The sequence below is a fragment of the Melozone crissalis genome, unplaced genomic scaffold (genome assembly GCF_028551555.1).
Source record: "Melozone crissalis strain CALT ecotype California unplaced genomic scaffold, PUWL_Pcris_2 ptg000023l_1, whole genome shotgun sequence".
NCBI lineage: Eukaryota > Metazoa > Chordata > Aves > Passeriformes > Passerellidae > Melozone > Melozone crissalis.
Window position 1 is genome coordinate 16,221,500 of NW_026535801.1, and position 16,423 is coordinate 16,237,922.

The 16,423-nt window shown below is 47.0% G+C and overlaps 1 protein-coding gene across 2 annotated transcripts in view; it reads right to left on the reverse strand.

The window, feature by feature from the left end:
- Positions 1 to 10,987: 10,987 nt before the first annotated feature.
- PARD3B (par-3 family cell polarity regulator beta) overlaps positions 10,988 to 16,423 on the reverse strand; it is a 391,422-nt gene continuing 385,986 nt past the window's right edge. For both annotated transcript variants that reach the window (XM_054278140.1, XM_054278137.1), the window contains one exon: positions 10,988 to 15,627. In XM_054278140.1, coding sequence (XP_054134115.1) covers positions 15,273 to 15,627 — 355 coding nt within the window. In that variant the 3' untranslated portion in view covers positions 10,988 to 15,272. The remainder of the gene's footprint in view (positions 15,628 to 16,423) is intronic.

The window sequence follows — 16,423 nt, forward strand, 5'->3', positions numbered from 1 at the left end:
GAAATAAAATATTACAGACGTGTGGTGCAGCAGCAGGGGGGGAAGGTGGGTGAGGAGGGGGAAGAGGAAAGCTGGAGCCTCCAATTTTGTCCCCTAAAAAGATCCTTTCACGATGGTTGGCTATCCTGAGTTCCTCTCTAGAGAGGCTAGCAAGTGTCCGTGCTCTTGTGCCAGACGAACTCACGATCTGCAGCCTTGGGAGGAGGAGGTGAAGGAGAAGAATACTTGTTGCTTGTCCTCCTGTTAGACCCCACAGAGAGAGATGGAGCTCAACACTGGTGGCTTGGGCTGGTGACCTTGAAGCAGCACACAAATTTTGTGTTCCCCTTACCTGCCAGTCACCTTCCAGTAACCAAACTAAAAAGCCTGACACACAAATTCACAAACTCTCCCTCTCTGCAGTGTGATGGTCTCAGCCCTGCACACAGTGGGCACTTGGGAGGCTCCCAAGCCACCAGTCTGGCGCAGATCTCCTAGGGACTGCTGCAGGCTGCTTCTCCTTCATCCAGCCCCACTGGAGAAAGTCCTGTGCACAGGGACACATGGGGGGCAATGTGCCCTCGTAGAACAGCCCGTTCTGCTGAAGCATTCAGATGCCATCTCCCTGATAAAACAAAGCTGAGGGCTTGATTGTAGGGGATATGAAAGATTTCTTTCTCCTAAGAGCAGGGCTGTTTCCCAGTCATGTTTGCTAATCAAATACCCATGTGACTGGGGTCACATTACACAATGGCTGTCAGCTCTAAGTGCATTCTGTATTTTTCATGTCCCATCCTGGTCTGCTGTGTTGTGTTGCTGTTTCACCCCAAGAGGCAGCACTACAGGACTTTTCCTTGCCGATTGCTTTGTGATTTTGCTTGGGCACCTTGATTGAGGCTCAGATCTGGTGCTGTCACATCCCATGCAAATGACTAAGGAAATGTTTATTAAGCAAAGTCATTGGTTAAACATTTAATGCGGCATTTAATTACACAAATAAAGAACTGAGGAACAGTAATGTGCTGTTCAGATGTGAGGTGCTGTTTGCCCATGTTTTCTGCAGCAATTTTTCAAAATAGACAGCTCTTCTCAAACTGAAGACATATTTCACTCTCTTTAAGGAACTTTTACTCTTGTCTTGTGTTCATAGAGATATAAAAGTTTGGCATTCTTTTTTATAATGTCTGAGCTAGCAGGGTTTCTGAGACAAATCTAAAAATCCTTTCTTGTTATTACATTACATGCCTGAATTCCCACTGCTATATACCACAAGAAGTCATTTACCCTCTGTGAGTTGGTATCTTCTGGTGCAGAATTCATATCTAGGCATGTTTTATTTTTGCCCAAGGTAAATGAGAATGTGGGTGCAGGTTGGAAAGGACAACTTTCTTCCCTGTTTTTTTCATTAACTTAAGCCGAACCTAGTGATTCTTCTGGCAATCGCTTCAGAGCTGGTAGTTATGGGAGGTTACACAAGCATCTCTTTTTGCTTTGCAAAATTTTCTTTGCTCCCTGAGGTCATGGTTTCCCTCCTTCACTCTCCCTGCAGGTTTCCAGAGATCTCTGCTTCTCCAGGGGTGCGCTGGTTGCAGAGCACCAGCCACGTGAAGTATCAGTGCTCCCTTTACATATAGACCCTCAAATAAATCAAAATATTTTGGGACAGAAAAGTTATTCGTAGCATCCCTGTTTCTTTGCCACAGCCACTGCGAGGAGCACTGACCGCTGTGCCATTAGACAGTTTTGATTGACAAATCCCACTAAAAGACATGACTCCTCAAAGATGAAGCCAGGAAGTTACACATTTTAACAGACGCTCACCACCCCCTTCTTTTCTATAAACAGAGAAGACATCTCGGAGGGGCAGGCTGCAGATGGGATTGTTTGTCTCTTAGTGATACTCATATCCCAGGTTGAAGTTTCATGGGTAATTGTACCCAGGCCACTGGTAAGTCAATATCTCTGATGTGGCATCCATTTAAGGGGCTGCTTTCTAACTGCACTCTTGGGCAGAGACCTAAGGTCTTGTGGCAGTTCAGGCAAGACTCGTATCTTGTGGTCTCATGTTCCCTAAAACTCTTCTGCTGGATTTCCCAGCCCATTACCCACACTTTCTGTCAAGGTTGTCCAGATTTCTAAGAGCTCCGAGCCAGATGATACTGGGATGATTTACTGAGGGTGTGAGATGACAAACAGACTGGCAAGCATTTCCTTGTGGCCTTGGCCACTCAGACAGCTTGAAAAGTGCTTGGGGACTGAGAGAAGCTATGAAGCATGGACAGCACAAACTTCCAGTGCTCCAGCCTATTCCATCTATGTCTGCACAGAAATTCTCACAGAGCATACATATCGAAGGGAGAAGCAGATTTTTTTTTTTCATATATTAAATAAACTCTTAGATATAACCTAGGACCAGAATCTCAGAGCTTGCCCACCCATTGATCTATATACTGCATCTATGCAATACAACTCTGTGTAGAAACTTGTATTTGAAACAAGTTTTTTTCTTTGCTTACCTTGATTTCTGGAGTACCAGTGATTATTTGTGTTCAGCCAGCACTCTCCCCAATACAGGAGATCAGCAAGGGCCTCTCCCAATTGAAAGGGTTGTGTTGTGTTTGTAAAGATCTTGGGAGCTCTGGTCTCTAAGTGCAAAATCATCACTTTCTTGCTCTCCCTTCTAAGCACTACAGTTCTGTGGGCCAAATACAAGTTACTTTTACACATACAATCCAAGGGAAAGTAAAAGTATGGCTCAGATCTTCAAGCCCTTTTCTATACATACAGAGCCTTCCTGCTCTGGGACTCTTCTGCAGGAGGGACTCGTATGGATCAAGCTATTGGGGCACCGAGGCTTTGGGGCCACCCGTCTTATGAAGGCACAGAGCAGCTGTAAAACATCTACACTGAACACTTTATCCAACCTCCATCCTGGGCCATCAGTTCATCACAGGATGTACAGTTGCTGGTACCATTAAGAACCATCTTTTTAAATGCAGAGTCCCCAGGGTCTCTTATGGCAGGATGAAAGGGCCATCCCAACTTTCCAGGAGCCAGGAAAATCCCCAAGTGCCCATGACTGTGGCCAGACTATCCAAGTATAAGTCCAGGAGAAATGGAACTGGAAAATTACCTTCTCTGCCCTTCTAACACTCTCCTGTCTTCCAACTGCTGCCTCTCAGCATCTTTCTGCTAGCACCATGGCAAAAGGCATGCCATGAGACCAAGAAGCCTCTTTCACTGGTCTATCCCAGACATGCAATGAGCGAGGGGCAGAAGTAGAGTGATGTGCTGTGATGCCCGACACTGAGAAGCTCAGAGTGGACATGGCCTTGCTGAAGCCAGGAGACATTGGGAGGCAGAATCTGCCTCAGGAGGCTCCCACATTGCAGGGGTGAAAGACTGCAGAAAAGACAAGTGGAGGGCTGGGAGAGGGCCAGGCACGGTCCTGCAGTGGGACTGCAGCCTGAACCTCTTCAGCCATGTTAGCTTGCATGCTTGACCCTGGCTGATCAAAGCCTCAATAGGACATTGCCCTCATCTTCCTGCCCTGCCACTGCCAGCGGGAGCACAAGTTATTTGTCTTTTGTGTGTGAGGACCTCCTCCTGGGGACCTTGTCTTCCCTCTAATCAAATAATCAGATGTGTTTATTGTTGTGGAAATCATGCCCCTCCCCTGAAATGCCTGACCAGCAACAGCTTCCTGGCTTTGTCCCCAGGCATGCTGCCTGGATCCCACCTCTCTCCTGGTGTGGCCTGGGGGCTGCATGGGGGCAGCCAGCCACTTGCTCAGCCAGTCCTGTGTGCGCTGTGTCTCTGACAGAGGGGACCTCTGAGGGGACCCTCGCAGACAAAAATAAAAATGCACCCACACCAGGGTTACCCTCTCCATGACCAACCTCTGTCAGGGGGAAAATCAGCTACATCCCAAGAGGAGGTTTGCACTTGGAGCAGATACTATATCACTAGGACACATGAGTAGAGGATGTTCACAACCGTGGAGCTTCCCCTGCCTGTGTGGAAGCTGGCTGAGGAGGCTGGAGGCTCTCCTTACCAGCCCACAGTGGCCATGGGGCATAACATGGCCGTCCATCCCCTGCGTCCCCGACTGTGAGGGAAGCGGTCAGGAACTGTTTGCTCATGGCCATCGCACCCACCATGTGGGGCTGCCCCTGAGGCTGGCTGGCCCTGCGCCTGCGGGCAGCAGCTCTGTGGGGCCATTGTCCACAGCTGCCCTGGCCCTGGCTGTGGGTGGCCCTGCAGTCCGGCCCAGCCTCACCTCAGCCGGGCCTGAGCGGCCTCCTGGCCCACCGGCAGCCATGGCTTCAGGGACACTGCCGGCACCTGCTGCTGAACTGTCTCCTCTCTCAGCCTCTCCTGCTTAGCCAACAATGGGCTTGATTTCTCTACTCACCCCCTTGCCCCCAACACACCTCTCATAATGCATATTTTTAAACTCTGATCCCATATCCTGTCAGGAAAAGGAATGTCCTTACTGCACAGCACCAGTCTGAATTTTTGAGTGTTTTTTTTCTAGTCGAGTTCTTTTCCTGTGTTTACACATTTACAGAGCAGAATTTATTAATTTGAGGATAAGGATAACTTAAAACATCTTGGTTTATGAAGGCTGACAGCAGGGGTAAAAGTAAACTGAGCCCATGCTCTGCTTAACAATCTTCCAGTGCTGACACAAAGTGCCAGGGCGGCTCCATAGGGCCTGGGACCCCAGCACGCAGCCCCTGGCAACCCCACTGCCCTCCCCTGCACACAGACCTGGCAGGAGCCTGCATGTTTGTCTGCCTGCCGCTGAATCACTGTCTCTGGAGCCTGCCTGCCCTGTACAGGCACCCACTCAATGCGCCTGTCTGTGCTTGGCAGCTGTTGGGCCTATTTTATACTTTATATTTGCACCCTGACTGCTGTTCCGGCTTGTGAGCTGAGGCTCCTGCTATAGGACATGTGGGAGAAGGGCAAGAAAGGAGCAGAGCGAACTAATTAGAAATGTACAGTTTTTTAATAAATAAAGGATTTCTTAAAAATAAAAAGGCTTAGCAAATTAAAGCAGACAAGCAGGTTACTTGGCAGCTAGAGGATAAACTTGAACATCCTGGGCACACAAAGCATCAAAGCATTCCCCAGTGCAGAGAGCCCCAAGAGCTGCCCTCTGGGCTTGGTACCCAGACCCATTCCAGTGAGGCTGTTTTACAAATTGTGTTTTCATTCCTGCTCCTGAGAGCACACTGACAGCAGGGTGTGCCCAGGCCAGTGCTGTCCCCAGGCTCTCTCCACATGGGGCTGCTGATGGGGGTATTTGTTGGCACTCTACACCTAAAGCACAAATCCAGCTGGACTCAAGCTCATTGAAGTTGGTGAGAGAACAAGTGCCTTTTGTTCAGCATAAACATCCAAGAGGAGACATGTAACCAAACAGCCAAAACAAAAGCTACACTCCTTGAAACACTGCCCCAAAACACCACCCGTGTGTGCCAAAGGTTCCTATTGTTCTCCCAGAGTTTGCAGGGCCAGGGAGGACCTGAAACTTAGCTGGCAGACATGCTCCCCTCTCATCTCTGAGGCTGGGGGAGCATTAGCTGAATGTCACTGCTGTTGGCCAGACCCATGACTGACACAAACCATGTTACAGGGTGACTTGAATCATTTGCTGGCATCCCTGAGCAGGTCCCTGCCAGCAGGACAAAAAAGTCCTACAGAAAATCCACTGTGACAGAGTTGGGGCTGTGACAGTGAGCACCCTGACCACGCTTTGGGACCTGCTGGTTGCACCCTTGCTGACCCCTGTGCCCCTTTCACAGGAATCCTTGGGAGCAGCTGTCCTGAGCTGAGGAAGCCCAAGTACATGGAAACCTCAGTGTGCCCTCCATAACTGAGCCCATGACTGCCCTGCTTCCTGGGCACCCCTATTCCAGATCATCAAGGTGAGTGATGTGTGTGTTACCTCTGACCTGCAAGGGGTCCCAGGGCTCCCTGCTGCCTCCATGTGCAAGTAATCTCCAGGAAAGGGGAAAATCCACAACCTATGTGAAGCCTCAAGATTTCCCATATTTTCCTAATGCTAAACACAGAACAAAATCCACAAGAGAGAGCCTAAAGAAATCAAACTTGGTGAATGCTGCCTCTGCTCTCAGGAAATTTGGCCAAAAGTAAATGTGCAGAGGAATGTAACCCTTGCAGAAGACGGTGCTTGACTTTTTAAATCCAAGCCCCTAATACACTGTGCTTTGGCTGTGACTTAGCATCCTCTCCTCTCCTCTCCTCTCCTCTCCTCTCCTCTCCTCTCTTATTTTTCTTCTTCTTTTTCTTCTTCTTCTCTTTCTTTTTTATTTTCTTTTTTTTCTTTCCCTTTTCTGTTTTGTAGCAACAGCAGCCTAACCACTCTCCAACCCATCCTGACCCCCAGCCTGGTTCCCTCACTGCTCTATCCACTCTGTTGTGCCATCAAAGTAATCTGAGGAACTGAGTTGGGAAATGATCCATGTCAAAAACAGCCCAGCAAAGAAAAAACAAATCAGTCTTTTTTCCAATAGCAGCTCAGTTTCCATTGTCCTTTCACAGCAATGAAAATCCCTACAATTTGGGAAGGAGAAAGGACTTGAGGATGGGGTGGGACCAAGTGCTAGGAGGGAGGGATGAGGCAGGAGTGCATTAAATGCACATTGGACTGAGGCCTTACTGTCCTCTTACTATATATAAAGAAAAATGACTGGCCTGGAGGGCTTATTTTCAACAGAGGGGAGAGAGGCACAAAGAAGGAGGGTAGGAAAGACATCCTCCATGATGAGGAGGATGTGTGCATGAGCCTCTGTGAAGAGATAAGAAACACCCTTCTTGAACCTAACACTCCGCTAACTGAATTAGTTGTGATTAATTTGGCCAAATGTGAATACAGAGTGGAAACTGAGCATGCTTAGAGGGCCTTTGATTTCCTCTGCTTGCCGAATTAACCAACAGACTGTCAGGCAGCTTCAGTCTTAAGAGCAGCCCCACAACTGCTCTAACTCATACTCTGGTTTCAATGTCCTGGAAGTGCCACCCACCCTGCCCATCCTGGCTGGGCTGTGAGCGCTGCGGCTGCCCCATGGCCCTGGTGCCCACCCAGGAGCCCTCACCCACTGCAGCAGCTTTGCCAATCCTTTCCACACCTGGGGCAGGGGCTGCCCTGCAAACACAGCCCACCTCTGCAAATTGTCACTTACAGGGATGCAGGCACTGGAGCGACAAGCAGCATGAGGAAATGCTGCTCTGGGAGCCGCCTCCTCGTTTTGCTTGCAGGACTCAGCCGCTCTGTACATCCAACCACTCATGAACCAAGTGCTCACCGTTTATACTGCCTTCCTCTCATGCGTACATTGCTGTAAATACTGACTCCTTCAGGGAGAGGCTAGAAATAAGCTGTTAAAGTCAACTTGCTTTTAGATCAAAAACAGCAGTACCTAAGTGTGTGTACATATACATTATGCATATCTATACCTAGGAGGAAGGGAGGGGAGGTTTATTTATTTTTATTTACCTATAAACAAATCTCTTCATATTTGCTCTGTTTTCCCTTGTCTTTTTATTCCTAGAAAAAAAATGGCAAATCAAACCTCTTAACATCATAGCTTGCTGGTTTGAAAATCTATGTTGCAATTTTTAAGGTTTTTTTTTTCCCTTTTGTACTCTGGATTGAAGGATGTGATACATGAAAACTCCAGTTTAACAGAGCCTGGAGACTAAATCAGATTGCGTAGGTAAGGTTTTGGCTGAGAAGCAGACACTTCCTAGTCAGTACCAAGAACTCAGAGAAGAGCAGGGTAGGTTTTAATGTAAGTTTACTTTCCTTGCCATGAATTTTAATGACAGTTTTCACGACTGCTTCTGTGATTCGTAAGAGAAAATTAAAAACCTACACCTTGAAACTTATACGACAAAGCTGCTAACATCTCGCAGCTTCTGGCATTATCTTTGAGAACCCTTCAGTCCTTTATCTGTGCCACATTGTTTTCCACACAAATGTATTTTAAATATAAAACATTGAATGTTCATTGCTTCTTTATATAATTTGTATTCATTATCCACCAGAGGCAAAGGGCACAGCTTTATATAGAAGCCTCATTGAATGTCTCATTTTGCTATTTTACTGTACTGTACATATTTCCCAATAAATTATTTCTTTCAAATGCAGATATTCTTCTGGAAAAGCAAAGCAGGGCTGTTTCCTCTGCACAGAGGTTTCCTTTTACCATGAGCACAGCCAACTCATCTGGCTTGGGTTAGTTTGTCAGGCATATTTTGGGAACAGTTTGAGAATTAATTCTGCTTTAAAGACTATAATCACCTTTTTGGCCCTTGAAACTGGTTCAGGATTTTTGTACCACGCCAGCAATAAAATAGCTTTTGCACATGTCAAAGGTTTGTTCTAGACAAGCAAAAAAGCAGATGAAATCTTTGTCTTTCTTACAATCTATACCCACAAAGCACTGACTCAGAAATGACTTGTTACTGTATGTAATGAAGGCACAGTCCCACCCCATACCATGCGGGGTGGTCCTGGGGGCCACATACTTTGACTCTTTCAGGTGCCAGCAAAATTATTGGTGTTGGTTAGCTACGCTCACAGATGGCATGTGAGATTTCTCAGCAGTGAAGGCAAAAGTTGTACTGAAGGTCAATGTGGTTTTGGGGACATCAGTGATCAAAGGGAACCACTGGATGAAAGAGGCAGTCAGGAAAGGGGACTGTGATGTTGGTGGTACCCAGGGAGATGAAGGGAAGTGTGTGTGGAACAGGCTGTGAGATCTGGGTGCCAGCATGTGATCTAGGGAGGGAGCAGGGATGTGTGATGGGTGTCTCTCTCCCCACACTGATTGATGGGTTTCCTCACAATTCGTACTTGTTCTTCTGCCTTCTTGATAAGGCACAAGGTAGCTTTGTGCTGCTTTGTCCCTGGTCTTGACTCTGGAACAGTGGAGGGATGTTACAAGTCTGGGATGCAAAACGGAAATTGGGAAGCATTATCAGAGTTCCACCTTCCTTGTTGGTTTGTGAATTTCACACACCGGGGACAATCCCCTCTCCTTCCCACCTATTTCCTGTTCAGGTCTGACACACCCTGTACCCTTTTTCAATCTATTTTAATTCCTCATCCCCTTTCCTTTGCTCCAGTTGACTCTCCTTATAATTTCCCACTCTCCACTCCCTCACCTCTCCTTACCCATTCCCAGAGCAATCCTGTATCTCTGGTTGCCTGTGTCAGATCATTCCCATCCAGCTCACTGAGAAAACCATCAGCCAAGATGTCCCCCCTGGAGCAGATCCCACACTTGGGAATTAGGATCCCTTCTGTCTTGTTTCCATCCTTTCCAAGGCATGCCTCAGCACCTCCATACCTCCTCTGTAGGGATGAGCACACCAAGCAAAGGGAGTCTGAGCATCTTCCTGAGGAGACCTCCAGAGCCTTTGAGCCAGAATCCTCTGGGACTTACCAGAAGCCCTGAATGTTGTCTGGGAGGCTGCAGGAGCCGCTCAGCTCCACTTCAATCTTGCTAATGGCACTTTGCTTCCTGAGAGCTTCCCAAGCAGCCCAGCTGCCATGTTCTTCATGCCTGAGAGGCTGTGATGCTCTGCTGTGGGTAGAGCAGATTGCAGCAGGTCACTGCACTGCTGCTGGGGCAGCGCAGCTCCGAGAGCCTCCGTGCGGAAAGGCACTGCATCCCACTCTGCTTACAGCGGATACCGGTCTCAGGAGGGCATGGTCTTGTTCATTACAATTAATGAACAGTCAAATGGCTCCACATACTTCCTTACACAGATAGAGCAGTCTGAAAAACAGATTTTAACTTGAGCCCAGGTCCCGGGGAGTGCTGTTGAGTGCTGTCGTGGGGAAACCACAGGAGACCACCAAGGCAGAAGGACTATGATCTCAAACTGTGGTCACCGAGTTTCCAGCTCTCAATACACTCCTACTTTGTCTTTTGCTACTCTGTACAGCTCTAGCAGGACAAACTGAGGTATCCTTTTTATTTGTTCAGTTTTCAGCTGTGAGTGCAAGTTATGACCTGACTGGTTCAAAAAATGGCATCTATGTGGTTTATAATTTAATACATGCTAAAATTGACTGACAGTTATCCATGAGCTGTCTCGGCTGTAAATACTAAGACCTGCATTCAAGATGTCTTGGAATGCAGTACACATGTATTTTTATTGACCATTCTGCCATTTCTATTACACCTTTCTGTCTATTTTCTTCTTTTATTCTTTCCTTTTTCTTCACAGTAACCTGTAATTTCCATCTTAGGCTTCATTATTCCTTCTCTCTGTACTAATGCCTTTTCACTGAAGTATCTATTTTGAAAATTATTCCACCTAACATAACACTCTTGCCCAGATCTCACTGCAACCCACAGCCTGATCCTACAAAGATCTATCTTGCACATAATATGTGAAAATAAGAGTTACCAGCTTCAGTTAAATGACCAACATACCTCATGTGAAGAGCCTGTGCAGAACTTTCAAGGCATCCTAAATCTCTGGCAGGGTCTCCAGCCCTCTCAGCCCTCTGGCAGCTGCTACAGGCTGCAGAACACCTCAGCTGGTACCAACAGCAAGAGAAGAGCTCCATGTTGAGATGAAAGTGCCTAGGGAACTTCAGCAATGAACAAGCAGCTGCCTAAGCTGAAATTCTCTGAGCTGACAAGGGACTTTTTCTTGCTTCTCCTCTCAATCCTGGGGTATGGAATCAGGATTCAGGCAATACAGCTGAAGACAATGCAGATTTGAGACAGAATCAAGTTAAGCCCTGGGATGCCTTTTTTCCCCTACAAAGCAGCACATGGCTGCTGTGGTTTTGTTTTTTTGTTAAAAAAAGTCATCTTACCAATTCTAATCCAGCTTGATCATGTATCATCCTCTAATATCAAATCACATCCATGGCTGAGGATGACTTTGTAGACACAAAGAAGGGAAAAACTCTACATACAAGTACATAATCATATATAGTCTTAAAGCCTTTATTTTAATGCAAAATAAACCAGGTAAAATTTATATAGCCATATGTAACAAAAGATCAAAATCTCTGATGTGGTACTAGAAAAAACCTGTCAAATTACGTGTTGAATTTCTCCCCCAAAACAATCACACATGATTTTTAAATCAGTTTTACTTAAACATACAGATATTGTCAGGATCACAAGTACCTCTCTCTCCCTCACAGTAACACAATAGTGTCTTCCAAAGCCTTCTTTCCTATGCAGAGATAGTGAATAGCACTTCTGATTTTGCATGTAAGGCTTAAGGACCCTGCAGGACAACTGTGATGGGGAGCACAGGTGTGGGGCCTTTTGAAAGTGCAAAGCAGCCCCTGCTCAGAGCAGTGTCACGATGTGGCCCTGGCAGAGCAGTCACTAGGATTCACTCACAGCACTGACTCTGATAAACAAATCTGTGATGGCTGGGAGGAAGAGGTAGCACAATTCATCTGTAAAAAAATTAGGCAGCATGTGAAGCTATTTCTAGATCAGGAAGCTGGAGTGAATTTGAATTCAGGACTGTATGCACTTTTTCAAGGCAAGAGCCTTTTTTTTTTCTTCTCTATGCTTAGTTTCCCCCACAAAGGGCAGTTGATGTTTCTTTACGCATTTGAGGGGCGCCTAGAGACTTCTGCATCACAATATATCACAGTGGTAAAGTCGGCTCACAGGCCAAGATCATGGCTCACTAGTGGGTGGTCACTCAGAAAATCCACAGGCTCTTTTTTCTATCTCTTAATCTTTCAACTGCTGGGCCTGGTTGGCCCTGTGCCAGAGCCAGAAATGCAGGCTGCACGCCACCAGCTCAGGAAATCAAAGCTTCAGCTTCACGTGAGTGCGGGCCTCTCTCCCTCGGTCTCGATGCCTGCTCACACACACACACTCAGGGCTGCTCCCGTGGCAAATCCAACTCTCCCTTCACACCCACTACGTCAGGCACTCTGCTGCTGGACTGGCACATTTTGGATGAGGGAGTGCGAGGCAATTACGTGTCAAGAGCATTTCAGACTCATAATTTTCCCAAACATATGGACATATGGGAAAAGAACAACTTGTTACTTAACGGCTCTTTTGGATTTTGCAAGTGTGTATTTTCAACCGTCAGTTGTAGCACCTCGTGAATTCTGCACGGTACATATTTTTCCACAATATGGTGCTAAAATCATACATTTTATACTGCAGAAAAGCTGACTATATATACTGTAGTTACACATTATACTTTTGAAAATACTGTACCTCTACCAGATATTAAATCAGGAAATGGCAATTTCCTCCCAGAACAATGGCACCAGAGACTGATGAGATGCTCTGTAATACTTTTTGGTCTTGCTCCCCCAGTTAGGTCACACTGTTTTTCCTCCTTAGCTCCTTACCTGTAGGATGCATCCATATATTATACTTACATCTTTTTTTTTTTTTTTTTGATTGGAAGAAGCTCTCTAGTGATTTCTGCTTACTGAGCAGAAGCATCATTTAATAACCTGTTGGGTAAGGTAAGATTAACAGCTCAGAAGGTGTTTGTTTGATTTGTCTGCCTCAACTGAGTGGAGCCAATACCATGATGGGGAGCTCTTAAGGAAAGATTCAGGTTACGAGGAGACATTGGGCAGGTCCCTCAAAGGCTATAAATAATCTAGGAGCTGTTTCCATCCAGATTTTATTTGGCCCTGGCTCATGAAATACTGTAAATAAGTTCTGTTCACTGTGCTGTGATGCCATTTGAAGGGTTAGTTGAGAGTGATTTACAAAGGCAGTAGCTTACATTCAGAGCTGTTCTTAATTGTGGCCTGGCTTGATAAAGCCACTGTCACAAACATTAGTTTCTTTGCAGCTGGATCAAATGTATCAGGGGTTATATTTCAAGGAGGGAAAGGAAAGTATTTTAATTTGTTTTTGCTTCAATTTCAACAGGCCTTTATAACACCAGCGGCTATCCTGTGGCTGCCAAGTCCTGGCTGAGTATCCTACAGCATCTAAAGCTTTCTGAGAGAAGTACAGGGCTGTGCAGAGCACGTACATGACAGGCACAGTTTCCTTGGGGAATGTGCCTTATTTATGGAAGGTACTGAGAGACATCCAGCTTTACACCCAACACTCCCTCCAGAGGTTTTTCCCTCCTACATTACTAGGGAAGAGAGCAGAAAGAAATGGAATAAGAAGCAAAGACTCTTGCTTCATAATCAGTTGCATTCCTCTTCCTCTCTCCCTCCCACCAATGCTTCCTCCTGACTGGATTTAGAGCTGTGCCTGCCCCTGCCCCAGGGAGTCCAGCCCTCTATGTGAATCATGGAGGTGCTCCTCTGCCATGGAAAGCTGTCTCCTCTCTCCTGCTTCCCAGCCTGTGGTGGGTGGAGGCTGATGGGAATGCAAGCACTAGAGCCTGCCAGCCACTCAGGCAGCTGCAAGTGCTCCTTGTGCCTGAGGGTTACGCCAGGCTCTAACCAGCACCATCAGTGGAGAAGAAAGTAGGCTGGGATTAAATGCTGCTTCTCATCAGGGCCATTACCTGCTAGCAGGACATACTCCTAGCAGAAACCCTCCTGATGGTATTTAACACCTGGGAAGTGATCTATGTGATTTGATATGTTGCATACCAAATGTGTCAAAATGACATCAAAGAAATCCTTATGCTTAATCCTTGGCCAGGTCACAGTCTTTTCCTGATGAGGAAAGGAGGCCTAGTGGTTTAGTGACACTTCCAAAAGGCAGAAGTCGAGGAATTAAGGACACTTGGAAATAACATATTTCTAGGTCACAATACTGCATGGTTTCCTCCTGACAAAATCCTTGAGACAGATCTCTAAATGCTCAGAGCCCTCCTGGGTCAGGTCGCACAGGTCCCTGTGGCTGGGGACACACATTTCTGGCTGCAGAGCAAACCCAGGCTGTTTGGGGCAAATGACTGAGCATGTACCCCAGCACCCTGTCCCCCCACCATGGCTCTGCTGTGCTGCTGACACCCCCTCCCCACCCACACCTTCTCTCTTCCTATGCACAGCTGCAAATAACTTGCTACAAACAACTCTTCTCACATCTTCCTCCTGGGCCCCAGGGTCTTGAAGCCCTTCCTGTTACTTTCCTTGTCTTTTCCCTCACCCCTTACTGTGAAAAGCGCCTTTCCTCACAGACCTCATGGCCTCTGGTTGCAGGAACTCGAGTAGTTTGGCACTTGGCACAGCGGGCCCGGTGCTGCCCAAGGCTGAGCTTCCCCCATGCATGGAAGGCAGCCCCCAGGAACAGGTGCCTTGTGGTGGCACTGGGCTGGCTGGGACAGGCACGCTGCTGGCAGGCACTTGGCTCCAACACCGCCTGGAGTGGGCCAGGAATGGGCTGCCTTGATGGAGCCAAGGCAGCACCTGACACAGTAACTTAGTATGAATTATGGAGTCCATGCCCATAGTCACCCCTCTGGTCACTTCCCTATAGGCCAGCTCCACTGAAACCCCTCAAGCGACATTTCCTGACAGCAGCTGAGGATCTGGTCTCCAGGGTTTACATTTAAAGACTGCACACTGTATAACTAACCAACACTCACAAGCACACACTCCCCCGTCTACAGACACAGTTCTCAGGTGGATGCCTGTCCTCTGACAGCCTGCCCAAGCACAGGGGATAAGGCTTTTTACCCTACTCCAACTGCAGCAGGTGCAATAAGAGAAGACTCTTGATACACAGACTGCAAAAAATGAAGGCTACAAGATAAATGCTGCCACCACCAAAAAGACAGAGGAAGACAGAGGCCAGATCACAAATCTGGAACTGCAGCATCCTTAAAGCAGAGCTGTTGGTCAGGACGTGCCTGGAATGTGGCCACCATCTCTGTGGCAGTCCCTTGTCATGATCACACACTAGATACACAAGATGCCCAGCTCTGCAAGAAGTCCGTACTGCATGCTGTGTTCTCACTTAAAAGGCTCTACAACAGCACTCTGAAGTAAACTCTGGTGACTCTGCTGCCCTCACACAGACAGCTATGTACTGTAAAGGTGTAACTGGATTTAGTAAATAGCCCTGAGGTGTATTAAGTGTTGTGTTTCATTCCCAGCAGCCACTTTCTATTTTTAAAAGGAATTAAAAAACACTCAACTGTCTGGTACCTCGCATACTCAAAACACATCGTACCTCACGTGGCTTTAGTTCGCCTGTTAGAAAGCACCTAGGCTGAGCCCAGCTCAGTAAGAACGACTCCAGGTCTCGTGTGCCATTCTTACAGGCAGCTACGCTTAGGAACAAGTCTACAAGGATGATGTGCCCAAGTCCAGTGCAGGGCTATACAGCTGCAGTCATGGGGTTCTTGTGCCTGGGATCCTGTTGCCTGTACTGGTACTGGTCTGGACTGGTCCCACGGTGTCGGACCATTTCACTGTAAGCTGGTGCTCGGTGGGACTGCGGAGGGGAGGGTGGCACGTCCTGCCGGAGGGGTCCTTTATGCTGGTTTGCCACGGGCTGGCCTGGGTAATACTGAGGGTACCTCAGTTCTGCCATTCTTGTGTCCGGCACACGGATGTAGTTCCCCTTGGATGGGTGGATAACAGGCTGTCCTCCGTGGTAGTAGGGAAGATCTCTCTCTTTGTACGTTACTCGTGGCCCTGTTAAATATTCTAGTGGCTCTGCAGGTCCACGCCTGAGGAAGAAAAAAACATAATACAGCACATAAAAAGGCAGTCTACTAGCCCAGTGATACATTATTGTACATACAATCTATGTTTACTTTGGGAGAGGAAATGCCACCTCAAGCATAACAAGTCCTGATGAATGAAAAGAACTTCTGAAGGATAACAAACTTCCCACCTGCATGCTACAAAAGTCTGTAACGTCCAGGACACTTGAGGAAGGGTCCAGTACACATCACAGCCCTTTTACAATGGGGGAGCACTGGAGCCTTTCAGCTTCCAAAGTCAGTCTCCTGTGATCCATTTGCCATAATGGAAACAAAGCTCCTTTAAACAATGCATATTTGACTGAATCTTATCTAGCCTGAGGATAAACAGATGAGTTGGGTCTGCAAGTCTGCAAATCCCATAAGCTTTACATGCACAAATATTCACGCTTTCCAGGCCATTTCCCACTATTCTCTCCCAATATGTCAGCCTGTAAAACTTTCCAAACACCGTAGTTGAAAAAACTGGGTAAGAACACTGGGGATGTCAGGCTACAATACCTGTGTTTAATGGGCAAGTTGCCAGTGAGGTTTCAAAAAATCTGTGATCTAAAAGGCCTGATATTACAACAGCCCTGTAACTTGTCTGCATCAGTATGGATCTCACAAACCCTAGTTCATGTGAAAAGCAACATGTGAATGTGTCATCCCCGAGGATGTGCCATCCCCGAGGATGTGCCATGGAGTCCTCTCTGTAGTCTTCTGCATCTTAATTTCATGATTTCCACTAATGAAGCATTGATATTTTTTCCTATTACAA